The 26,942-nt window shown below is 43.5% G+C and overlaps 2 protein-coding genes and 1 long non-coding RNA gene across 3 annotated transcripts; 1 reads left to right on the top strand and 2 right to left on the bottom strand.

Annotated features, from left to right (window-relative positions):
- Positions 1-712: 712 nt before the first annotated feature.
- LOC121535754 (beta-1,4-galactosyltransferase 1-like) lies at positions 713-8,084 on the top strand. The gene is made up of 7 exons (XM_045206017.1): positions 713-1,208; positions 5,482-5,562; positions 5,680-5,915; positions 6,183-6,370; positions 7,085-7,207; positions 7,505-7,609; positions 7,722-8,084. Exons 1-7 carry the CDS (start codon positions 1,019-1,021, stop codon positions 7,879-7,881), a joined length of 1,083 nt encoding a protein of 360 aa, XP_045061952.1. The 5' UTR covers positions 713-1,018; the 3' UTR covers positions 7,882-8,084.
- A 1,064-nt stretch (positions 8,085-9,148) lies between these two features.
- Positions 9,149-13,619, bottom strand: LOC121535751 (probable pancreatic secretory proteinase inhibitor). The gene is made up of 4 exons (XM_041843009.2): positions 13,505-13,619; positions 13,136-13,170; positions 12,455-12,567; positions 9,149-9,261 (listed from the first exon to the last, which is right to left on the bottom strand). The coding sequence occupies exons 1-4, from the start codon at positions 13,557-13,559 to the stop codon at positions 9,216-9,218; spliced, it is 249 nt and encodes an 82-aa protein (XP_041698943.1). The 5' UTR covers positions 13,560-13,619; the 3' UTR covers positions 9,149-9,215.
- Positions 13,620-14,352: 733 nt separating this feature from the next.
- Positions 14,353-25,040, bottom strand: LOC121535753. Its single transcript, XR_005994777.2, has 3 exons — positions 24,947-25,040; positions 24,715-24,787; positions 14,353-14,593 (listed from the first exon to the last, which is right to left on the bottom strand). It is a non-coding gene; the product is annotated as an uncharacterized LOC121535753 (long non-coding RNA).
- Positions 25,041-26,942: the final 1,902 nt, after the last annotated feature.

The raw sequence follows: 26,942 nt of genomic DNA, 5'->3' as shown, positions 1-26,942 counted from the left end.
TACTATGTTCTACATTGTAGAATAATAGTGAAGGCATCAAAACTATGAAATAACACATATGGAATCATGTAGTAACCAAAAAAGTGTTAAACTAATCTAAATATATTTTATATTTAAGATTCTTCAAAGTAGCCACCCTTTGCCTTGATGACAGCTTTGCACACTCTTGACATTCTCTCAAACAGCTTCATGAGGTAGTCACCTGGAATGCATTTCAATTAACAGGTGTGCCCATACAACTTATTATGTGACTTGTTAAGCACAGTTTTACTCCTGAACTTATTTAGGCTTGCCATAACAAAGGGTTTGAATACTTATTGATTCAAGACATTTCAGCTTTTCCTTTTTAATTAATTTGTAAAAATGTCTAAAAACACAATTTTACTTTGACATTGTGGGGGTATTGTGTGTAGGCCAGTGACACAAAATCTCAATTGAATCCATTTTAAATGTAGGCTGTAACACAACAAAGTGTGGAAAAATTCAAGTGGTGTGAATACTTTCTGAAGGCACTGTCATTACAACAGATAATTATAGACTAACAAGTGACAACTACTTAATTAAATGTGTTACTTAAACATACTTGGTTGACTCCTGTTTCCCTTCCCCCAAGGGAATGAATGCATCTGTCTGCGTCTTCCCGCACATACAATCATGTTTATTCCATATCAATCCATATCCACAGTAAGTCAAATACAGGAAAATAATTAATCAAATAATTTCCCATTACATCTACCATAGCCCAGTGGCGGCTAATGCCGCTAGAAACTCAGATGTCAAGATACCGATACTGTCAGTGGTGTTCAAGGGCTTGTCAACAGCTTGGTTTTTATGTGACGTTGAAGTGCTTCACAAAATATATAAGGTTGGTCAATTGTTGTTTTGTAATCTGACGTCAAATGTTGGCAGAAAAACTGGCAAGGCAGGTCAAGCACACCATTGAGTGAATGTGGTGTGGAAGCTTGTTACCAGTAAACTTTTGTTTTGTAGCCTTTGATTCACGGCACACAACGGTGAGATGCTGAAAAAACTATTCTGCTGCCTTTTGCTTTTAGGTCTCTTTTCTATCTCAGTATATTGCTGGTATCAACTGCTGCCCAGTTTAAATGATACCCAAAGTGAAGATGGATTAATTAAATCAGGAGTCTATTACAGAGTTATCCGCTTAGAGTCAGACTTCTGGAAAGAACAAATAATGAAAGAAAATGGTAAGTAATGTGCTGTATAGCTTCTAAATATATGCAAATATATGGACATTTTGACACTACTATGATATATTTTAAAAATAAGGTCACAAAAGACTGAAGACATTTGAAAAGAAGATTTTAATGATGTCATTTCATTGCACATGTATTGCATAGTACGCTAAAAGGCTATTATTGATGACATTATTTGAGCATAGCTTTCATATAGCGTTATATTTCTTAACTCACACAGTAGAAGTACATTAAATACATACATAGTGAAATTGGTATGACCAGCAGGTATGAATGATGTATCAGGGCAGGTAGCTTAGTGGTTAAGAGCGTTGTGCCAGTAACCGAAAGGTCGCTGGTTCTAATCCCCGAGCCGACTAGGTGAAAAACCTGTCGATGTGCCCTTGAGCAAGGCACTTAACCCTAATTGCTCCTATATGTCGCTCTGGATAAGAGCGTCTGCTAAATGACCAATTTATTTATCATGATTCTCAGGTTACCAATGTGTTAGTCTCACGTTACCATACCTCCAAAATCACATCATTGTCACACCTCCCTTGGAGATCTGGAGAATTATGTATTGCAAAAACGATTTGAATGGTCCGCTGCAAGATTTTGATTAGATGTTACATTTTAACAACCATCCCCCACACGCCCGTGGAAGCGGTGCTGTGCAGTGTTGCCAACTTAGCGACTTTGTCGCTATATTTAGCGAGTATTCAGACCCCTCTAGCGACAGATTTTCAAAAAAGCGACTAGCGACAAATCTAGTGACTTTTTCTGGTGTTATAGGGGACTTTTGGAGACGTGGAAGCACGTATCGTTCTTACTCTGCCGCCGCTGCTCGTTGGCCCTCCCCCGTCCCAAAACACTCACAGGCGGCCCATTCCTCGCAGCAGTCCCTCCCAGCTGCTGTCAGAGCAGGATATGTTCTGTATGACTGCAAATGAATCGCGCATGCGGGAAGCCACCGCTGGCTGATCCCGCACTGACTGGCATAAAAAAAAAAAGAATCGACAGAAGGAAGTTCATTTGTAGTTCTAAACATATTTAGGGTGTTTTTTACTCACTTTTAGTCTCTCCCACGACGTTATTCCTCTCCTACAGCATCCATCACAATTACATACGAATGGCAATTTATGCAAATTAGCGACTTTTAGGACAGCCAATAGCTACTTTCCTTACTGAGGAGTTCGCAACACTGTGACAGTGCATCACCGATGGTAAAATGACGTCCCTTGAGAGGGCAAGAACAAGTGTACAGCGCATTTTGTTACGTTACAGCCTAATTATAAAATGGGATTAAACAAACATTTTCCCTCATCAATCTACACACAATACCACATAATGACAAAGCGAAACCAGGTTTTTAGAAATTCTTGCACATTTATAAAAAATAAAAAAAACGTATTTACGTAAGTATTCAGAATCTTTGCTATGACAGTCGAAATTGAGCTCAGGTGCATCCAGTTTCCATGGATCATTCTTAACACGTTTCTACAACTTGATTGGAGTCCACCTGTGGTAAATTCAAATGATTGGACATGATTTGGAAAGGCACACACCTGTCTATATAAGGTCCCACATTTGACAATGCATGTCAGAGCAAAAACCAAGCCATGAGGTTGAAGGAATTGTCCGTAGAGCGCCGAGACAGGATTGTGTCAAGGCACATATCTGGTGACGGGTACCAAAAAGTTTCAGGAGCGTTGAAGGTCCCCAAGAACACAGTGGCCTCCATCATTCTTAAATGGAAGAAGTTTGGACCACCAAGACTCTTCCTAGAGCTGTCCGCCCGGCCAAATTGAGCAATCGGGGAGAAGGGCCTTGGTCAGGGAGGTGACCAAGAACCCGATGGGTACTCTGACAGAGCTCCAGAGTTCCTCTGTGGAGATGGGAGAACCTTCCAGAAGGACAACCATCTCTGCAGCACTCCACCAATCAGGCCTTTATAGTAGAGTGGCCAGACGGAAGCCACTCCTCAGTAAAAGGCACATGACAGCCTGCTTGGAGTTTGCCAAAAGGCACCTAAAGGACTCTCAGACCATGAGAAACAAGATTCTCTGGTCTGATGAAACCAAGATTGAACTATTTGGCCTGAATGCCAAGTGCCACGTCTGGAGGAAACCTGGCACCATCCCTACAGTGAAGCATGGTGGTGGCAGCATCATGCTGTGGGGATGTATTTCAGCGGCAGGGACTGGGAGACTAGTCAGGATCGAGCGAAAGATGAACGGAGCAAAGTACAGAGAGATGTTATAATAATAATAATAATAATATAATATGCCATTTAGCAGACGCTTTTATCCAAAGCGACTTAGTCATGCGTGCATAATTTTTTGGGTGTATGGGTGGTCCCGGGGATCGAACCCACTACCCCGGCGTTACAAGCGCCGTGCTCTACTAGCTGAGCTACAGAGGACCACCATCTTGATGAAAACCTGCTCCAGAGCGCTCAGGACCTCAGATTGGGTCAAAGGTTCACCTTCCAACAGGACAATGACCCTAAACATACAGCCAAGACAATGCAGGAGTGGCCACGGGACAAGTCTCTGAATGTCCTTGAGTGGCCCAGCCAAAGCCCGGACTTGAACCCGATCGAACATCTCTGGAGAGACCTGAAAATAGCTGTGCTGCGACGTTCCCCATCCAACCTGACAGAGCTTGAGAGGATCTGCAGAGAAGAATGGGAGAAACTCCCCATATACAGGTGTGCCAAGCTTGTAGCGTCATACCCAAGAAGACTCTAGGCTGTAATCGCTGCCAAAGGTGCTTCAACAAAGTACTGAGTAAAGGGTCTGAATACTTATGTAAATGTGATATTTCAGTATTTTTTAAAAATACATTTTGCAAACATTTCTTAAAACCTGTTTTTTTTCTTTGTCATTATGGAATATTGTGTGTAGATTGATGAGGGGAAAATAATGAAATCAATTTTAGAGTAAGGCTGTAACGTAACAAAATGTGGAAACAGTCAAGGGGTCTGAATACTTTCCAAATGCACTGTAGCTATTCTCTGCTTCAGATGACAGATGCCCATAAGGCCAGTAATGCCGTCATACTGAAGGCCTATGGCTGCACTGGCGATGCATGCCGTATGATAAGCTGCTAAATGGATTCAGATAGCTGATATACTGAGAGAGAGTGACAATCAAATAAAACAGATTGGAGATCTTACAACTAGACAAAAAGGAAATGTTCATTTGAGAATACACCAGACACATTAGACACAGAACCCCTTCCCTTCTTTATTGCAGGATTGTGATTAATCAACATTGACACTAGTTCATTTTGAATAATAGTTTAACAATTAAAACAAGTTTAAACACTTCACTTCAAAGAATCAACACTTTATCACTTAAAAATATACAAATATGCAGTGGTGATTTTAGCAGGTAAATCTTGGTGGGGCAAACTCAACCAATATTTTTTTTATGCATGCCAGCAAAGCCACTACACAACACAACACTAAACAATACATTAATTGCACAATAACGGTGACAAACAGTGCCCATAAACTGTTAGGGCCTACATAAAGCTGTCTCGACAACGGAGCTTTCCTTTCAGCAACATGGAGAGAATCCTTACCACTGCTACACCTGGCTATCAGTGGAGCCTCGTCTGGCAGCGAAACAGTTCATTCAGCCTCATTTACTGCCTTTTTAAAAGCCATTGCTGATATGGCTGACTTGCTTAAATTAATAAAGTTTCTACTGACTGCTTGTGGATTTGTGTAAATCGATAAGAACCGCATTCTCCAATAATCACAAATGCCGACATGAGTTTTGAACCATACACAAACTTCATTACATTTATGTTCAGTAAATTCATAATGTTTGTTCTTATATCATTAACACTTAGCTCTAAGTATAAGCAAGTGCAAGCAAACGAGCTGTGATGAGGTAGGCCTATTCGTTCAGCACTTTCAAAATGGACAGCGACAGAAATGGAATGTGAGTCCATTTAACTTATTATGTGATTTGTTAAGCTAAATTTTACTCCTGAACTAATTTAGGCTTGGCTAAACAAAGGGGCTGAATACTGATGCAACAACTATATTTTAGTTATACATTTTTTTATTTATCTTTAAATATATTTAAAATGTCTTCCACAGAGTATTTTGTATAGATTGTTGACATTTTTTTTTTACATGAATTCCATTTTAATCCCACTTTGTAGCACAATAAAATTAGAAGAAATCCAAGGGGTCTAGATAATACTTTTGCAAGGCATTCACATTTTCTTTTGTCCAGCACCTGAACCAATTGAATATTTTATTTTTCAGAAACTACAGAGACCAAAACCCACAAGACCCCCCTTGTGACCGAAGAATTAAAGAAATGCCCAGATCCCTCTCCACTTCTTGGTACATGGTAACATGGAAAACAATAAACACAATTCTCTATCAATACCATTTCTAAAGGCATCAAGTCGCCACATTAATAGATTTTAAGTTCATTTTCACTTTTTTCCTGATCTGCAGTGGGGCCTCTCAGGGTTGAGTTCTCTACGCCAGTCAGCTTGGACACAGTGAGGAAGGAGAACCCAGGTCTGCAGGAAGGAGGTCGCTACAAACCACATGACTGCGTCGCCCTCCAGAAGGTTGCTCTCATCATCCCCTTCCGCAATCGCGACAATCACCTCAAGTTCTGGCTCTACTACCTCCATCCCATCCTTCAGCGCCAACAGCTGGACTATGGTGTCTACGTCATCAATCAGGTACAGTACAACACACATTTGGAAATGTAAAACTTACATTTAACACTTACATTTAAACACTTGAATCAAACATGTAACGCCTGTTTCCGGGAAACAGATTAAGCCTAATTCTGGACTAAATAGCTATTACAATGGATATTCTCCATTCAGCATGCTATTAAGTCCAAGATTAGGACTAATGTGTTTCCAGAAAACTGTTCCTTAAATTATGTAGTTTACAGTAAGATGTTTCATCTTCATCTTGAGGACGCCTTTTACCTTTATTAGGATGGAGAGAACACGTTCAACAGGGCCAAGCTGATGAACATTGGCTATGCTGAGGCCCTGAAAGAGTATGACTACGACTGCTTTGTGTTCAGTGACGTGGACATCATCCCCATGGATGACCGCAACACCTACAAATGCTTCAGCCAGCCCAGACACCTGTCTGTCTCCATGGACAAGTTTGGTTTCAAGTACGTGTGATGTCCTATTGCAGTGCCACAGTACGGTGCAGACCTCAACCGATAACCTTTCTTTTGGAGTGAACTATCACTTTAAATGATTAAACGCTGACTCATTGTTATGATAAACGCTGACTCATTGTTATGATTACGGTAAATGCCAGAGTTGTTGTTAATGTTTCCTCATACCTACAGTATTACCCAGGGGGAAAGGACGCTAAGGGCTGGGTTCAATCTGTATCGCTGAAGCGTTACAGATTGCGCGATTTAAATGTAAAGGTATTTTCCGATTGAACCGACATATGCAGCGTTTACCGTAAATGCAGTCTCCACTAACACAGGAACATTGCTTCTAAATGTAATTCAGGCTACAACACGGAACTTAAGCGGTACGGATTGAATAGATCCCTCACACTTCTTCCATTCACACCTTCGGAGGCACAGCACAACAGAACAGGAAACTATAATATATCATAATATATGTCATTTAGCAGACACTTTTATCCAAACGTGACTTAGTCATGCGTGCATACATTTGTCCCCAGGAATCAAATCCACTATCCTGACATTGCAAGCTCAATGCTCTACTTACTGAGCTACAGAGGACAATCAAGAGAGAGCCCATCAAGTCCAATGCCACAACCACTCGTCCATCACAGCTAATAGTATATATGTATATCTGATTGAGCATATAGATTTTTTTGTTTGTCTTTGTCTCATTCATAGTTTGCCCTATAATCAGTACTTTGGCGGTGTCTCATCATTGAGTAAGGAGCAGTTCCTGAAAGTCAACGGCTTTCCCAACAACTACTGGGGCTGGGGTGGTGAAGATGACGACATTTTCAACAGGTAAGAAAATGTCTAACCCCATAAACATGTAGTATAGCATAACTCTTAATCTTACTAACTTTTGCCTGCTCATAAAATCACATGATCAGTATCTCCGGATGACGTCATCGGAAACACATCTTTCACTTAACACTTATCACTTATCTTTTCGACTACAAAACATAGAAACCTGCCGTTGTCACATTATGTTGACATTGCGGTGGTGCTGGAGATTATGCATTTTGTTCTGGAAAAGGGTGATATTTTTCCTTTAAAATCAATTTAATCAAATTCCTATCATTGGTTTGATTTCCGTAGGTTGAATAACAGAGGAATGTCCATCTCTCGTCCGGACGGCGTAGTCGGACAATGCCGGATGATCCGTCACAAAAGAGACCAAAATAACAACGCCAATCCTCAGAGGTAAAGCTTCAGAACAACCGCGTTCACTAGATTCCCCCTCACATTTCTTACTGCCACCTGTTCCCCAACTATCCTCCAAATGGTGTTGACAGTTGATTATTTTGCCCTGCAGGTTCAAGAGAATAGCTCACACGTTAAAGACGATGGATACCGATGGCCTCAACTCTCTCGGGTACAAAGTTGTCACAGTTGAAAAGCATGACCTGTTCACAAAGATTACAGTAGATGTGGGGACGCCACCCAAAGAAGAAGACATGGACAAAGATGAATGATGGAGAGATGAACAAGCAGGGCCAGATTCGGGGCCCCACACACAAAAACAAAATATGTATAATTATTTTAAAAAATTGGGGGGGGACAGCGAATTTCCTTAAATGAAACACAATTCACACAGAGAACAATGTGCAGTTTTATCATGCTATTCTACACATTTTCTCATGAGGCTGAGAGAAAACTTAGCAGATTCAAAGCTAATTTCCTGCAATTCTACACATTTTGCCATGACGCTGAGAGAAAATGTTGCAGATTTAAAGCTAATTTCCTGCAATTCTACATATTTTTCCATGGCTTATGACGCGTTAATATGCTGTCTGGGGGGACCCTGACCTCCAGGGGGCTTGGTGGCCCCGGGGCACATGCCCTGTGTGCCCGTTCGTAAATCCAGCCCTGTGAAGAAGGCAGGAACCACCTTGAATGAGTTCAAGGAAACTGCCCAGAACAGTGTTAACTGGAGATGCATCGTTGAGGCCCTTTGCTCCACTAGGAGCTGAAAGAAATAAGTCAAGCAAGTGCGGTCAAGGGGATGCCTGTGTTAAAAGTGTATGTAAATGTCTGTTGTCACCTGTGCATACAGTACGAGAGGTGCTGGGTAAAGAGGGCAGTGCACAATCTATTGCATTAACCAATAACCTATTGCAGAGGCTGCAGCGTTATATTGTAACACTATAAAACCTTAACATCTACTAACTGACTTAGTATGAATCTTTGAGGAGGTGTCATGATGTCCACTTACTAATTGGCACGTTTGTCCCTCAAGCTGCCCAATTGGCAGAGCTTTGTGTAGTACTGCCTTCAACTGCTTTCGCCGTAACTCAGAAATACAAGGACCCAACTCTGAAATAACCACTTAAAAGACCTTCCAAGTTCGAATTACAAGTGGGAAAGTCTGAGATGATTTTGATACCCAAGTTTACAAGTTGTGACGTTTCATCTCTGACCTTTCACCTTTTCAAGGAGCATTTGAAGGCAGCTTTACTTTCGGTTTACAAATACTGTATTTTTGCTCTACACTAGGGCTATGGAATGTAAAGGCTTCAGAGGTATGTAATATTTTGTTGGTAAAACTGTGTTGATTTTACTTTTTGATATTGTTGCCTTTCCTCCTTTTAGTTATTTTTTGTGTGAAAATCTTAACTTTAATTTTGTATTTATAGTTGTTATTGGGCTTTTATAGTGTGGCTACTGTGTGAGCCATGGAAACCTCCAATAAACAAAAACAAAATGTTCAACTGTTCAAAATGAAATGACAGAGACCTCTTCCTTTATTTTCTAATTGGTTTAATATCTGGTCATGATGATGTTATTTGTTTGGTGATGTCAGACCCAGCTAGCAGCTCTCCTCCTTCATGACCAAGATGTCCGTTCTGGTCTCCCTGTAGAGAGAGGAATGTTCATGCCATGATTTATTTATTATGTTGTTTGGTATGAATTATATTCAATATTGTTGTTTTGTACATACAGACTGAATTCAATGAAACCTGCTCTCATAGGGGGGAAATATATATAGATGTAGGATCCTAATTTGATCACACTTTTGTTGCTGAGAATTTTCCTGCACATCAGGAAATGCAAACTTGCAGTGTATTTGAGTTTTAAAAAGGCTTCTAAAGTTTAAAATTTCAGACTTGATTTGCCCTAACGAAAAACTGACCTACCCCTACAAAAATTTCCATTAATTACAATCCACATAATAATTCACATTTCCTGTTGCTGCAGGATTATTTTCCTGCTGTAGCAAACTGGCTCAAATTAAGATCCTACATCTGTAGTATCTGTGTGTCATGATCTAGGTTTCCATCCAATTGGCGACAGATTTTAAATTAATAAAGAAAATATGCACATTTTCCCACCAGTGGTGTGTTTCCACCAAACGGACTTGTTTCAGATCAAATTCAGTGCGCGATGACATAGTGCACACAAAATGTACTTTTCCGCTTAAGTTTTCATGTACCGAATAAAAATCTAAAGTTCAATGTGTTTCCATCGCATTTTCAACTCTACGGATAGTTTTGTCACAAAAACTGTTCCGTTAAATAGCAAATGGTCTTGGCACGTGCGCTCTAGCCAACAGATCGCAGATACAGTGCGGGAGGGCTGTGCGGGTAGGCTAGTCATCAACATGAGATTGTTATGGATAAGAGCGAGAATATTTGTATTTGTCAAATGGCAGTCAAGCATTGATCATCATGTCATGTCACCAGAATAAGACCCTCGATATGTATTGGAAAGGAGCATCAAGGTCACCTTGCACATTCACCACCCTGTGATGTTCATCATAACTTATTTCATCTGTAGCCTAATAAACTGCATGTTTTCCCGAGTTGTTGTGGGAGGACCACACAGCATATCATCGCGTGACTTCAAGTTTACTTTGATATGATGGTTATTATATCAATATTTGCGCTTACATTTGCACCACCATTTCTCGCATAATTCATTTTACCGACACAAAAAGATCCCACCATGTCGAACAAATTAGGCCCATCTGTCGGCATTTATAAAATGTTACCTAAACTACCTGTTTCCATCACAGCTGTCGTGATTTTCTAAAAATACGGTATGACTTTACTCACATAAACTGTGGATGGAAACGTGGTTACAGAAGCACTTTACTGGGCACAATTTTACATTGTAGGAGCCTTCAGTATGTGGATTTTCCTGAAATACTGGTTTGATTGAGTTCAGTCCCTTGTACTTCAGTATTTTACTGGAGGTGTTAAGTGTTGTTTCTGCAAACTGACTCTCAGCCTTATAGTGACAAGGTTAGACAGGGCAGTGAGAAAGGAGCAGCTGTGTCCCAGGGAAATTGTTCAAATACTTTTAGGGTGTTTTAACTTGTCTCGAGTGCCTGATGGCCAGGGTTAGCCATTTTGGAACTAGTATATTGGGGAAAAAAAAGTATTTAGTCAGCCACCAATTGTACAAGTTCTCCCACTTAAAAAGATGAGAGAGGCCTGTAATTTTCATCATAGGTACACGTCAACTATGACAGACAAATTGAGGAAAAAATCCAGAAAATCCCATTGTAGGATTTTTAATGAATTTATTTGCAAATTATGGTGGAAAATAAGTATTTGGTCACCTACAAACAAGCAAGATTTCTGGCTCTCACAGACCTGTAACAACTTCTTTCAGAGGCTCCTCTGTCCTCCACTCGTTACCTGTATTAATGGCACCTGTTTGAACTTGTTATCAGATAAAATACACCTGTCCACAACCTCAAACAGTCACACTCCAAACTTCACAATGGCCAAGACCAAAGAGCTGTCAAAGGACACCAAAAACTAAATTGTAGACCTGCACCAGGCTGGGAAGACTGAATCTGCAATAGGTAAGCAGCTTGGTTTGAAGAAATCAACTGTGGGAGCAATTATTAGGAAATGGAAGACATACAAGACCACTGGATAATCTCCCTCGATCTGGGGCTCCACGTAAGATCTCACCCCGTGGGGTCAAAATGATCACAAGAACGGTGAGCAAAAAATCCCAGAACCACACGGGGGACCTAGTGAATGACCTGCAGAGAGCTGGGACCAAAGTAACAAAGCCAACCATCAGTAACACACTACGCCGCCAGGGACTCAAATCCTGCAGTGCGAGACGTGTCCCCCCTGCTTAAGCCAGTACATGTCCAGGCCCGTCTGAAGTGCATTTGGATGATCCAGAAGAGGATTGGGAGAATGTCATATGGTCAGATGAAACCAAAATATAACTTTTGGTAAAAACTCAACTCGTCATGTTTGGAGGACAAAGAATGCTGAGTTGCATCCAAAGAACACCATACCTACTGTGAAGCATGGGGTTGGAAACATCATGCTTTGGGGCTGTTTTTCTGCAAAGGGACCAGGACGACTGATCCGTGTAAAGGAAAGAATGAATGGGGCCATGTATCGTGAGATTTTGAGTGAAACCCTCCTTCCATCAGCAAGGGCATTGAAGATGAAACGTGGCTGGGTCTTTCAGCATGACAATGATCCCAAACACACCGCCCGGGCAACGAAGGAGTGGCTTCGTAAGAAGCATTTCAAGGTCCTGGAGTGGCCTAGCCAGTCTCCAGATCTCAACCCCATAGAAAATCTTTGGAGGGGAGTTGAAAGTCTGTGTTGCCCAGCGACAGCCCCAAAACATCACTGCTCTAGAGGAGATCTGCATGGAGGAATGGGCCAAAATACCAGCAACAGTGTGTGAAAACCTTGTGAAGACTTACAGAAAACGTTTGACCTGTGTCATTGCCAACAAAGTGTATATAACAAAGTATTGAGAAACTTTTGTTATTGACCAAATACTTATTTTCCACCATCATATGCCAATAAATTCATTAAAATCCTACAATGTGATTTTCTGGAATTTTTTTCTCATTTTGTCTGTCATAGTTGACGTGTACCTATGATGAAAATTACAGGCCTCTCTCATCTTTTTAAGTGGGAGAACTTGCACAATTGGTGGCTGACTAAATACTTTTTTCCCCACTGTATATTGGTTCCATTGTACCAGGCAAGCTCAATCAAGCCCAGTATCTGAAATGATTTCAAATAGTACTTTAACCAAGGTATGTACAGTACTCACTGTCTCTGGACACAGAGTGCACACTCATTGGCGTAGGTGTTGCCATCAGTGCCACACACAGGAGCCAAGTTCATAGGGCAAGCCAAGATCTCCACCATCTCGCCACAAGATGGCTGCAAAACAATCTCACATTTACTCTGAAGACCAAGGGCATGGGCAATCAGGAGAGGAGTAACATTGCATAACGCTCAGATATACTTTTTTTTTTGTCATTTTAGTAGACGCTCTTATCCAGAGCGACTTACAGTTAGTGAGTGCATACATTTTTTTCATACTGGTCCCCCATGGGAATCGAACCCACAACCCTGGCGTTGCAAGCGCCATGCTCTACCAACTGAGCCACACGGGACTAGAAATGCATTGTGTAGAACAGGTATGATATTATTGCATGTCATATAGAATAGGGATCGATTGTGTCAGGCTCTATTGATTTCATTTCTATCTGCTGCCACATTCTGAATATTTCATCACACTGAATTCAAAGAATAGGGTGAAATTGTCCCTAGATGCTGAGCTTGTTTTTTTGCATTTTCCCTGCTAATGGTTAAGGTTATGATTGGGGAGGGGAATCTGATCCCTGATCTGTACCTGATCTGTAACTTCACCCCAAACTGAATTCACACCAGGTTTGGTTTAAGAAGCAGCATTCACATTAAATATTCAACATAAGATCAGCCGTACCTTTCTGTAAAGTCTAGAGTTCTCTTCTTCTGCGCCTGAAGAAAACAAATAGTATGTTACAATGTTTTTTCAAATCACCTCAAGAATGTTATTACAATGTCAGCCCATGGAGGTTTAGATAACATGATACACATTTAACCACCATCTCATGTACTGTACATTAAAACTGGTATATCATCTGGCCACCTAGCCATAATAGTCTCAACATAGTTTCATAGTCCCTTGACTCCAGCAGATGGCTGGAGCAAGCTTTCCTCACAGATACTGAAATACTCCATGGTTCAATCAATGCTTTCTCTGAATATTTAATTCAATTCAATAAACTTTATTAATCCCCAAGATATCACACAGAAAACAGGAGTACTTGACCTGTAAAGGCGGCAAGGAGCATCACACACAGCAGCATCACTACTTTTCCAGCCATGTTGTCAGTGAGTAGACAGTGAGAGTGCCCTATCTAACAGTCTCTCTGTGGTTATTATGAAGCAGCAGGTGTGAGAACTTTCACAGCTGACAGGAGTCAGGCTGTGTCCCAAATGGCACCCTATCTCCTATAATATAGTGTACTACTTTTCACCAAAGTCCTATGGACCCTGGTCAGAGCCTGGTCAAAAGTAGTGCACTATATAGGAGTAAGGGTGCCATTTGAGACACAAATGGACTTTACTCAGCTAACAGATGATGAAATACATGTTGAAGTGCTGTAGTTTTACATTCCTATGACTTCACCTTTGAGTGTTGGAGCGGATTATGGGGGTCCTGGGAGATATCCTGAACCTTTTTATTATTGCTTTATTATTGGAAGACAGCATTACTTTTGATTGACCAATACTGTATTATTGTTCTACATCAAACAAGGGCTATGGAATGTACATGGTTTCAGACCTAGAGATGTGTCATATTTTGTGAACTTGAATTGTATGTATTTTTGTTGTTGTTGAATGTCTATTGGGCTATACATTTTGTATTATAGTGTGGTGTTTTTGTAATGTGTGAGCCATAGGAATCTCCCCATAGACAAAAACAGAATGTTGTTCAACTGTTGTTCAATATAAAAATATAAAAACAGAGACCTCTTCCTTTATTTGCCAATGTATTTATCATCTGGTCATGATGATGTCATTTGTGTGGTGATGTTGCCTGACAACTCAACATGAATTTAATTTCGCTGCTCTATCGATCAGTCTGAACCTGGTATCCTAGAAGTTGTTTGCGCTACGTCAAAATGACGTGATTCATGATTCGTGTAGGCCAGCTCTGGACGAACCCATTGGTTTCTGGGACCAATCAGAACGGTTTGAATGTGTTCGCATTCCAGAAGTCGTCGGGGAAGAAGCATAGCCAGTCTCAACGTGGAGAAGAAACGATAGTGGCCGTGGCGTTTGGCCGGCGCATTGTGGATTGGTAGCCAGGCAAGCACGTCCCCCATGCCTGATCAAAATGTCCATTCCAGTTTCCCTGTAAAAAGACAAATGTTCATGTTTACACTTACTTATTTATTATGTCTTGGGGTATGAATAAAAACATAATTCATTGAATTTAATAGCGCGCTTTTCTTTGAAAAAAATCTCTAAGTGCTACAGCAGGGGTGTCAAACTCATTTTAGCTCAGGGGCCACATGGAGGAAAAATCTATTCCCAAGTGGGCCGGACCGAAAAAATCATGGTATATATAACTTGAAAACAACAACTTCAGATAGTTTTCTTTGTTTTAATACGATCAACATACAACATAAATCTGGAGCCTGAGGACAGTGTGTCCAAAATAGTACAAGCACAACATCACTATTAATCATAAAACACGTCAAGTTTATTTGAAAATTCTAAAGAAAAAGAACACACAAACACACAATGCCTCAGTGATTAACAGAACTGTTTCACAGATCACAGAACTATATCAGGGTGTCATTTCTCAGGCAGAAATGTAGATACAAATAATGAAATCCTGTTCCCCAAACAAGTGCAAGAACCACAGAGTCAAGAATAGGTTAAATATACAAATAAAATAAAATCAATTAAAAACATTTACATTTACATTTACGTCATTTAGCAGACGCTCTTATCCAGAGCGACTTACAAATAGGTGCATTCTGTCATAAGGTGCTGAAGGTGGGTGTGGTGTATGAATCAGGCGCAGGACGCAGAGGCTCAGTTCAAAGGCTTTAGTGCAAAAATCACACAAACAAAAGCACAATAAGCCTGAAGGCGAATACCAGGCGCACACAGGCGACAAAATAAACGGCGCACAAAACATGTGCAAAGTAACCACTCCAAACACTGGAGGGAAAATGTAGCTCCAACACGTAACAGAGGCGCAATCACACACAAACACAGACACACACAACGAGAACTAAATAGAACACTAACGAGGACTAACTAGACACAGGTGTACAACATTAAGACCAAAACAAACGAACATGAAACATAGATCGGTGGCAGCTAGTACTCCGGGACGACGACCGCATGCCTGCCCGAACCAGGAGGAGGAGCAGCCTCGGCCGAAACCGTGACACATTCACCTTATAGCCAGTGGGATAACCACTGTACAATGTTATTTTTTTTTTTTTTGGGGGGTTTGGGGGGAGTAAAGGGGGGTAGAAGGATTACTTTATCCTATCCCAGGTATTTCTTAAAGAGGTGGGGTTTCAAATGTCTCCGGAAGGTGGTGAGTGACTCCGCTGTCCTGGCGTCGTGAGGGAGCTTGTTCCACCATTGGGGTGCCAGAGCAGCGAACAGTTTTGACTGGGCTGAGCGGGAACTATGCTTCCGCAGAGGTAGGGAGCCAGCAGGCCAGAGGTGGATGAACGCAGTGCCCTCGTTTGGGGTGTAGGGACTGACCAGAGCCTGAAGGTACGGAGGTGCCGTTCCCCTCACAGCTCCGTAGGCAAGCACCATGGTCTTGTAGCAGATGCGAGCTTCAACTGGAAGCCAGTGAAGTGTGCGGAGGAGCGGGGTGACGTGAGAGAACTTGGGAAGGTTGAACACCAGACGGGCTGCGGCATTCTGGATGAGTTGTAGGGGTTTAATGGCACAGGCAGGGAGCCCAGCCAACAGCGAGTTGCAGTAATCCAGACGGGAGATGACAAGTGCCTGGATTAGGACTTGTGCTGCTTCCTGTGTAAGGCAGGGTCGTACCTCTCCGAATGTTGTAGAGCATGAACCTACAGGATCGGGTCACCGCCTTGATGTTAGCGGAGAACGACAGGGTGTTGTCCAGGGTCACGCCAAGGCTCTTCGCACTCTGGGAGGAGGACACAACGGAGTTGTCAACCGTGATGGCGAGATCATGGAACGGGCAGTCCTTCCCGGGAGGAAGAGTAGCTCCGTCTTGCCGAGGTTCAGCTTGAGGTGGTGATCCGTCATCCATACTGATATGTCTGCCAGACATGCAGAGATGCGATTCGCCACCTGGTTATCAGAAGGGGGAAAGGAGAAGATTAGTTGTGTGTCGTCAGCGTAGCAATGATAGGAGAGGCCATGTGAGGATATGACAGAGCCAAGTGACTTGGTGTATAGCGAGAATAGGAGAGGGCCTAGAACTGAGCCCTGGGGGACACCAGTGGTGAGAGCACGTGGGTGCGGAGACAGCTTCCCGCCACGCCACTTGGTAGGAGCGACCGGTCAGGTAGGACGCAATCCAAGAGTGAGCCGCGCGGAGATGCCCAGCTCGGAGAGGGTGGAGAGGAGGATCTGATGGTTCACAGTATCAAAGGCAGCAGACAGGTCTAGAAGGACAAGAGCAGAGGAGAGAGAGTTAGCTTTAGCAGTGCGGAGAGCCTCTGTGACACAGAGAAGAGCAGTCTCAGTTGAATGACTAGTCTTGAAACCTGACTGGTTTGGATCAAGAAGGTCATTCTGAGAGAGATAGCAAGAGAGTTAGGGCTAAAGATGGCACGCTCAATAGTTTTGGAGAGAAAAGAAAGAAGGGATACTGGTCTGTAGTTGTTGACATCAGAGGGATCGAGTGTTGGTTTTTTTGAGAAGGGGTGCAACTCGCTCTCTTGAAGACGGAAGGGACATAGCCAGCGGTCAAGGATGAGTTGATCAGCGAGGTGAGGTAAGGGAGAAGGTCACCGGAGATGGTCTGGAGAAGAGAGGAGGGGATAGGGTCAAGCGGGCAGGTTGTTGGGGCGGCCTGCCGTCACAAGTCGTAAGATTTTATCTGAGAGAGAGGGAGAAAGAAGTCAAGCATAGGGTAGGGCAGTGTGAGCAGGACCAGCAGTGTCATTTGACTTAACAAATGAGGATCGGATGTCGTCAACCTTTCTTTTCAAAATGGTTGACAAGTCATCCACAGAGAGGGAGGAGGGAGGGGGGGGGGGTAGGATTCAGCAGGGAGGAGAATGTGGCAAAGAGCTTCCTAGGGTTAGAGGCGGATGCTTGGAATTTAGAGTGGTAGAAAGTGGCCTTAGCAGCAGAAACAGATTAAGAAAATGTAGAGAGGAGGGAGTGAAAAGATGCTAGGTCTGCAGGGAGTCTAGTTTTCTTCCATTTCCGCTCAGCTGCCCGGAGCTCTGTTCTGTGAGCTTCGAATGAGTCATCAAGCCAGAGCTGGAGGGGAGGACCGAGCCGGCCGGGGGATAGGGGGACATAGAGAGTCAAAGGATGCAGAAAGGGAGGAGAGGAGGATTGAGGAGGCAGAATCAGGAGATTGGAGGGAGAAGGATTGAGCAGAGGGAAGAGATGATAGGATGGAAGAGGAGAGAGAAGCGAGAGAGAGAGCGAAGGTTGCGACGGCGCATTACCATCTGTGTAGGGGCAGAGTGAGTAGTGTTGGAGGAGAGGGAGAGAGAAAAGGATACAAAGTAGTGGTCGGAGACTTAGAGGGGAGTTGCAGTGAGATTAGTAGAAGAACAGCATCTAGTAAAGATGAGGTCAAGCGTATTGCCTGCCTTGTGAGTAGGGGGGATGGTGAGAGGGGTGAGGTCAAAAGAGGAGAGGAGTGGAAAGAAGGAGGCAGAGAGAAATGAGTCAAATGTAGACGTAGGGAGGCTGAAATCCCCCTGAACTGTGAGGGGTGAGCCATCCCCGGGAAAGGAACTTATCAAGGCGCAAGCTCATTGATGAACTCTCCAAGGGAACCTGGAGGGTCGAGTAGATGACAAGGATATTAAGCTTAAATGGGCTAGTGACTGTGACAGCATGGAATTCAAATGAGGAGATAGACAGATGGGTCAGGGGAAAAATTGAGAATGTCCACTGGGAGAGATGAGGATTCCTGTGCCACCACCTCGCTGACCAGATGCTCGGGTATGCGAGAACACATGGTCAGACGAGGAGCGAGCAGCAGGAGTAGCAGTGTTTTCAGTGGTAATCCATGTTTCCGTCAGCGCGGCAAGAAATCGAGGGACTGGAGGGTAGCAGAGGCTGGGATGAAGTCTGCCTTGTTGGCAGCAGAACGGCAGTTCCAGAGGCTGCCTGAGACCGGAACTCCCACATAGGTCGTGCGTCCAGGGACCAGCAGGTTAGAGAGGCAGCAGCCACGCGGTGTGAGGGGGCGTTTGTGTAGCCTAAAGCGAGAGGAGAGAACAGGGATAGGCAGAGGCATAGTTGACAGGCTGCAGCAGATGGCTACAATAATGCAGAGGAGATCGGAATAAATGAACTAAACATCTGGGAAAGGAGAGAGACACAACTCCCAAATATAACTCTCCCAACTTCCACCTCAGAAACTATAATTGTTGTAAACTACAGCGGTTCAATGTTTTCTAGGAATATACTAACCTAGTTTATTCAGCTAGCTAACTAGGTGCAGTATTATTCCGTGAAAACGTCCCGGGCACCTCGCGTCATAACACACGGCACGAACACACAGAGAGAGCCAAACTAACGTTAGCTAGTCACCCATGTCCCGAATTCCTTGAGCGACTCGGGCTATCAATATGTAAAAACAAAACACAAGTGTAGGTTATGACTTACCCTAGCAGCTACTATTAGCTAGCCAAGTGCAAAGCTAGCCACTGAATTGACTCAGCCAGTTTGCGCTCTGTTCGCTCGGTCGCTCCAGCTATTGTTTACAAGTAGCTATCCAGGTTGCAACAAGCTTGCTAATTTTCAAGCACAGTAGCCACTTGCTACCTAACGTTAACGGTTCAGACAATGAGGTTAGAAAACAGCTGAATGGTAGGCAATTATTGTATGTGATTATAGTAGGCAGCCAGCTGGCGTAATTACAGGCACTCTCAGGCGTGAAACAACTATACCGTTGCTAATAACTAGTTAGTTAGCTAGCTAGAATAGTTAGCAAACTAGCTAGCCATTGCTTTCAGACAAAGAAGAACCTCTCCTTTCACGGCACGAATACACAGAGAGAGCCAAACTAACGTTAACTAGTCACCCATGTCCCGAATTCCTTGAGCGACTTGGGCTATCAATATGTAAAAAACAAAACACAAGTGTAGGTTATGACTTACCCTAGCAGCTACTGTTAGCTAGCCAAGTGCAAAGCTACACTGAATTGACTCAGCCAGTTCGCGTCTGTTAGCTCGGTCGTTCCAGCTATTGTTTACAAGTAGCTATCCAGGTTGCACAAGCTTGCTAATTTTCAGCGCAGTAGCCACTTGCTACCTAACGTTAACGGTTCAGACAATGGGGTTAGAACACAGCTGAATGGTATGCAATTATTGTATGTAATTATTGTAGGCAGCCAGCTGGCGTAATTATAGGCACTCTCAGGCGTGAAACAACTATACCGTTGCTAATAACTAGTTAGTTAGCTAGCTAGAATAGTTAGCAAACTAGCTAGCCATTGCTTTCAGACAAAGAAGAACCTCTCCTTTCACGGCACGAATACACAGAGAGAGCCAAACTAACGTTAACTAGTCACCCATGTCCCGAATTCCTTGAGCGACTCGCTATCAATATGTAAAAAACAAAACACAAGTGTAGGTTATGACTTACCCCTAGCAGCTACTGTTAGCTAGCCAAGTGCAAAGCTAGCCACTGAATTGACTCAGCCAGTTCCGGCTGTTATCTCGGTCGTCCAGCTATTGTTTACAAGTAGCTATCCAGGTTGCATCAAGCTCAATTTTCAAGCGCGAGTAGCCACTTGCACCTAACGTTAACGGTTCAGACAATGGGGTTAGAACACAGCTGAATGGTATGCAATTATTGTATGTAATTATTGGAGGGCAGCCAGCTGGCGAATTATAGGCACTCTCAGGCGTGAAACAACTAAACCGTTAAGCTAATAGCTACTCGCCAGCTAGTCCAGGTGGTGAGTTAGCTAGCTAGTAGCTTTAGTGCTACACCCGGCACCGCCAAACAATACTTAACCTACAATAATTACATACAAAACTACCTACAACAACCCACGATACCTACCACAATACCTAACTACAATCAAAATACATAGTTTTAAGCCTTACTCGACAAAGCCAAAGCTATGTATAAAGCCTAGCTTACCCGACGACCTCCGACGACCTCCTCCTCCTCCCTGCTGCTAAAACAATAGCACATCAACATAAAAACATATAAACATAAAGCTGGAGCCTGAGGACAGTGTCCAAAAGCACAACATCACTATTAATCATAAAACACCTCAAGTTATTTGAAAGTTCTGAGGACAAAGAACACACAAACACACAATGCCTCAGTGATTCACAGAAGTATATCACAGATCTGTCACGCCCTGGCTCTGGGGACACTGTTATGTTGAGCCAGGGTGTGTAGATTTCTGTGTTGTAGTTCTAGGTGTTTCATTTCTATAGTTGGCCAGTGTGGTTCCCAATCAGAGGCAACGAAGTGTCAGCTGTGGCTGGTTGTCTCTGATTGAACCACATTTAAACAGGCTGTTTTCCCACAGTAGTTGTGGGGATCTTGTTTCTAGTTGGTTTGTGTTAGACCGTGAACTGTCACGTTATCGCTTTGTTTATTTTGTCGTATAATCAAGCTAAATAAAGAGTATGTTTGCCTGCAACGCTGAGCCTTCGGTCCTCTCTGTTCCCAACGCATCGTGGACAAGATCACAGAACTATATCAGGTGTCATTTCTCAGGCAGAAATGTAGATAAAAATAATGAAATCCTGTTCCCAAACAAGTGCAAGAACCACAGAGTCAAGAATAGGTTAAATATACAAATAAAATAAAATCAATGAAAAACAATAGCACATCAACATAAAAACATATAAACATAAATCTGAAAGCGTTGCTCAAACTCCCGAACAGTCCCGTTATTTTATCTTTGAACCGCCATGTTGCCAACATGTTGGGTCGCGCACACATTTTTCAGACAGGGGGAAGTGAGCTGCATCACCACCGGCAAGTTGGCGCCTCCCACAATGACAGCTTCAACTTGAAAGAACGATGCTGTCATAATACTGCGCGACAACTTTGTTGCGCCCTTGCAGCTGTTTGTTCAGGCTATTCAGGTGTCTGTAACATCCACCATAAATGCAAGGTCCTGCATCCATTCTGCGGAATGAAATTTTAACACTGGTTTGCCCTTTTCTTCCATGAACTGTTCAATTTCTTCTCGTGAATCAAAGAAACGCCTCAGCACAGCACCTCGGCTTAACCATCTTACCTCAGTGTGGTATGGCAGGCCATAGATGTGGTTTTCTCTGAGAAGGCTGTCAAACTGACGGTGATTCAGGCTTCTGGATCGATGAAATTAACAGCTTGGATGACCACCTTCATGACGTTATCCATCTTTAATGACTTGCAACACAAAGCCTCCTGGTGCAGAAAATACAGTGAAAAGTCCAAAAATCATGTCATCCATTTGCAGATTGCACTTTCTCTCTGAACTTTGTCACAACGCCTCTTTTTTCCCCGATCATTGAGGGCGCACCATCTGCAGCCAGGCTGACAGCGCACCAGTCCACTCCGGCTCCTGTCCAGCGCGCCCACAGTGCGGTAAAAATATCAGCTGCTGTCGCGGTATCTGTCATCGGCACCAACTCCACGTAACTCCTCGTGACGGCCAATGTCATCAACTCGCTGATGAAAATGGCCAGCTGCGCAACACCGTAATGTCCGCGTTTTCACCAACTGCAACCAAAACGCGAATAAATGACTTTACTTTTTGCTTCAACTGGCTGTCCAAATCCACTGAAAGATCGGAAATCCTGTCTGCAACTGTGTTTTTTGTCAGGGCTGATATTTGCAAAAGCCCGCCGCTTTCAGGGCACACAATCGCCGCTGCCTCATCATGCATGTTTTTACAAATTCACCTCACCAAATGGTTTTGAAGCCACTGCGATTTCATTAGCAATGAGGTAGCTAGCTTTCACTGCAGCGCCACTGATGTCTCGGCAGTGAGTAAACACAGACTGCTGCTTCTTCAGACCCGCCAACAGTTCATTCACCTTCTCTCATCTCCGCTGTCCTGGGAAAGTTGTCATATTTGTCGACATGAAGACTCACATAGTGGCGTACTTAAGGTTATATTCTCAGCACTGCAACACGCTCTGAACACACCAAACATACAGCTTTTCCATTCAATTCGGTGAATAAATAGGGATGACCATTTTTTTGAACACTCTGCACTCTGCGTACCACTTTTCTTTTTGACAGAGACATATTGGGCAATGAGGGTGCCAAAGCACATAATGTTAAAAGTAGAAGCCGCAATAAATATCGCGGCAAAAACAAAGTAGCTGCATTGGCTGCACGTGCTTGACCTCACTTGCTCTGCCCCGCATAAACAGCTTGCTTGCTTACACACACTTGCTATTGCGCCATCCAGTGGACGCAATTGGAACAGCAGTTTATTTTATAGAAAAAATTGCAGCGACATTTTTATACTTTCTTTACAAATATATATATATATATATATATATATTTTTTTCAAAAATCATCTCGGGCCGGATTAAAACCCGCTTGCGGGCCTGATCCGGCTCCGCGGGCCAGACGCTTGACACCCTGGCTTAGGGTCATTGTCCTGCTGGAAGGTGAACCTCCGTCCCAGTCTCAAATCTCTGGAAGACTGAAACATGTTTCCTCAAGAATTTCCTGAATTAGCGCCATCCATCATTCTTCAATCTGACCAGCATGATGCTGCCACTACCATGCTGCACTGTGGGGATGGTGTTACATTTACATTTTAGTCATTTAGTAGACGCTCTTATCCAGAGCGACTTACAGTTAGTGAGAGTGCATACATTTTTTTTTCTCATACTGGTCCCCCGTGGGAAACGAACCCACAACCCTGGTGTTGCAAACGCCATGCTCTACACTGAGCTACACGGGACTACAAGGGTGATGAGAGGTGTTGGGTTTGCGCCAGACATAGTGTTTTCCTTGATGGCCAAAAAGCTCCATTTTAGTCTCATCTGACCAGAGTACCTTCTTCCATATGTTTGGGGAGTCTCCCACATGCACTTTCCGAACACCAAAGGTGTTTGCTTATTTTTAATTATAATTATAATTTTAATTTTAATTATTCTTTAAAAAATTATTCAAGCTCTGTCAAGTTGGTTGTTGATAAGACAGCCATTTTCAAGTCTTGCCATAGATTTTCAATACTGTAACTAGGCCACTCAGGAACATTCAATGCGGTCTTGCTAAGCTGACTCCAGTGTATAGTTGGCCTTGTGTTTTAGGTTATTGTCCTGCTGAAGGCGAATCTGTCTCCGTGTCTGTTCGAAAGCAGACTGAACCTGGTTTTCCTCTAGGATTTTGCCTGTGCTTACCTCTATTCAGTTTCTTTTTTATCCCCCAAAAAACTCCCTAGTCCTTCCCGATGACAAGCATACCCATAACATGATGCAGCCACCATCATGCTTTGAAAATATGAAGAGTGATACTCAATGATGTGTTGTGTTTGTCCCAAACATAACACTTTGTATTCAGGACATAAAGTACATTTCTTTACCACATTTTTACAGTTTTACTTTAGTGCCTTGTTGCAAACAGGGTGCATGTTTTGGAATAGTTTTATTCTGTACTGGCTTCCTTCTTTTTACTCAGTAAATTAGGTTAGTATTGTGGAGTAACTACAATGGTGCTGATGCTGATCCATCCTCAGTTTTCTCCTATTATTGTGACTAACTACAATGTTGTTTATCCATCCTTAGTTTTCTCCTATTGCAGCCATTAAACTCTGTAACTATTTTAAAGTCACCATTGGCCTCATGGTGAAATCCCTGAGCGGTTTCCTTCCTTTCCGCTAACTGAGTTAAGAAGGTCGCCTGTATCTTTGTAGTGGCTGGGTTTATTGATACACCATCCAAAGTGTAATTAAAACTTCACCATGCTCAAAGCGATATTCAATGTCTGCATTTTTTTCTACCAATAGGTGCCTTTCTTTTCGAGGCACTGGAAAACATTATCTGTGTTTGAAATTCACTGCTCGGACTGAGGGACTTTACAGATGAGGAAGTCATGTTAAACACTATTATTGCACACAGAGTGAGTCCATGCAACTTATTATGTGACTTGTTAAGTACATGTTTACTCCTGAACTTATTTAGGCTTGCCATAAAAAAGGGGTTGAATATTATGTTTATTAATTAAATAATAAAATCCAAAAACAGAATTCCACCTTATCGTTATGGGGTATTGTGACACAATACAGGTGTCAAGTAAAGTGTTACCTTGATGTTAGTGTACTGTATGGTCACAGAGAGACCCCCTTACCGATGGAATAAGAGAATAGTGCAGGAAGAGGTCCATGGATACACCACTGTCACAGGTCTGGTTAGGAGAGCCCCTTCACAACAAAAATAAATAAATCATTAAAAAAGGAAGGTGGACTTTCAGACTGAATAATTTCCTCCATGAACAAATTAGTAAAATGTACGGATTTACAGTTATCAACCTTGACTTTATAACTGATCCAGTAGTTAGCCATAATTAGAATTGTACTCACATGTTGCCTCTTATCATGTTGGAACCACTTTCAGGAAGTAACATAAAAGATAGTCGTTTCTGTTGTTGCTTTAAGGACTATCTACTGACATCTCTCAAAGAACAGTTTCCTAGTTGCAGTCATGTGACGTACCTTGACCCCAAAAAGCTCAACCTTCACAAGTGGCACCTTGTGCTACCATATTGACTGATATGTTACCGTGCAATAGCACTCTCAACAGAGAGCCCAGTAACAGATAACCAAGGATCGATTCCCTTTAGGTTTTCTCCCCTCCAAAGCATAGTTATTTTCCTGTGAGTTTATCAATACCAAGCTCGTCACTCGTCCTCACTGTAAAAGGAATTATTGTATGGGATATTTTTCAACAGTGCTTTGAGGAACAGTAAGAAACAAAAAGGTTTTATTTTGAGGAAACAATGCTTTGACGGTTGAGTGCTTTCGTATATACCTGACATTTAAGTTAGTACTGTGGAGTAAGTCCAATGTTCTTGATCTGTCACGCGGTAATTAATGGGCAGTTGTAACCTATAACATACCCGCTCAATCTCGTCAGACTTTAAATGGCCCCACAAACCGCCGACCCCAGCTTCCGGCAGGGCAGGCGAAAGGGGCAGTTTCGGTCGAGAGCCAGACCCGATCTCCCGGTGCATAAACCGACCTCACTGCGGTGGCGATCGGTGCTCGCCTTTTGCGGTCTGATAGCCGCTGCAGATGGACATGCGCAGCGTTCCATGTTTCCTCCGACGCCGAAACCACTCATCCACCGCAGGGGCTTCGATCTGGCTCTGATGCCAGGGTGCCAGGACCGCTGATAACCCAGCACACACTGAAAAGGCGTAAGATTAGTGGAGGAGTGGCGGAGTGAGTTTTGGGCTATCTCTGTCCAGGGGATATACCCCAACCACTCCTCCTGCCGGTCCTGGCAATAGGGACCTCAGAAACCTACCCACATCCTGGTTTACTCTCTCCACCTGCCCATTACTCTCAGGGTGAAAACCCGAGGTAAGGCAATCGAGACCCCAAACGTTCCATAACGCCTCCAGACTCTAGAGGTGAACTGGGGACCCCGATCAGACACTATATCCTCAGGTACCCCGTAGTGCCGAAGACGTGAGTAAACAGGGCGTTGGCCGCTTGTAGGGCTGTAGGAAGACCTGGCATAGGAATGAGACGGCAGGCCTTAGAAAACCGATCCACAACGACCAAGATCGTGGTATTCCCCCTGGGAGGGGGAAGGTCCGTGACACAAAATCCACCGATAGGTGAGACCACGGCCGTTGTGGAACGGGTAGAGGTTGTAACTTCCCTCTGCAGGTGTCTAGGCGCCTTACACTGGGCGCACACCGAGCAGGAAGAAACGTAAACCCTCACGTCCCTAGCTAAGGTGGGCCACCAGTACTTCCCGCTAAGGCATTGCACTGTCCGACCAATACCAGGATGACCAGAGGAGGGTGACGTGGTGAGCCCAATATATCAGTCGATCACGGACCTCGAGCGGCACGTCACCTCCGCCCCTCTGGACACTCTGGGGGAGTAGGGTTCGGCATGACGCCCGCTCCGATTCCGCATTGACCTCACACACCACCGGTGCCACCAGACAAGACTCCGGAAGTATGGGAGTGGGCTCAATGGACCTCTCCTCTGTGTCATATCGTGCGGACAGGGCGTCTGCCTTAGCGTTCTGTGACCCTGGTATATAAGTGAGCTTAAATACAAACCGGGTAAGAAACATGGCCCACCTAGCCTGACGAGGGTTCAGTCTCCTCGCTGCCCGGATGTACTCCAGGTTACGATGGTCAGTCAGAATGAGAAAAGGGTGTTTAGCCCCCTCAAGCCAATGCCTCCACACCTTCAGGGCTTGGACCACCGCTAGCAGCTCCCTGTCCCCACTGCCATAACTGCGTTCCACCGGACTGAGCTTCTTCGAATAGAAAGCACAGTGGCGGAGTTTTGGGAGGCGTGCCCGAGCGCTGAGACTGGCACCGATCCCCCGCCT

This window comes from Coregonus clupeaformis, chromosome 21, assembly GCF_020615455.1.
Source record: "Coregonus clupeaformis isolate EN_2021a chromosome 21, ASM2061545v1, whole genome shotgun sequence".
NCBI lineage: Eukaryota > Metazoa > Chordata > Actinopteri > Salmoniformes > Salmonidae > Coregonus > Coregonus clupeaformis.
The sequence above is the reverse complement of the archived record's forward strand: the minus strand, read 5'-3'. Positions and strand labels throughout refer to the sequence as shown.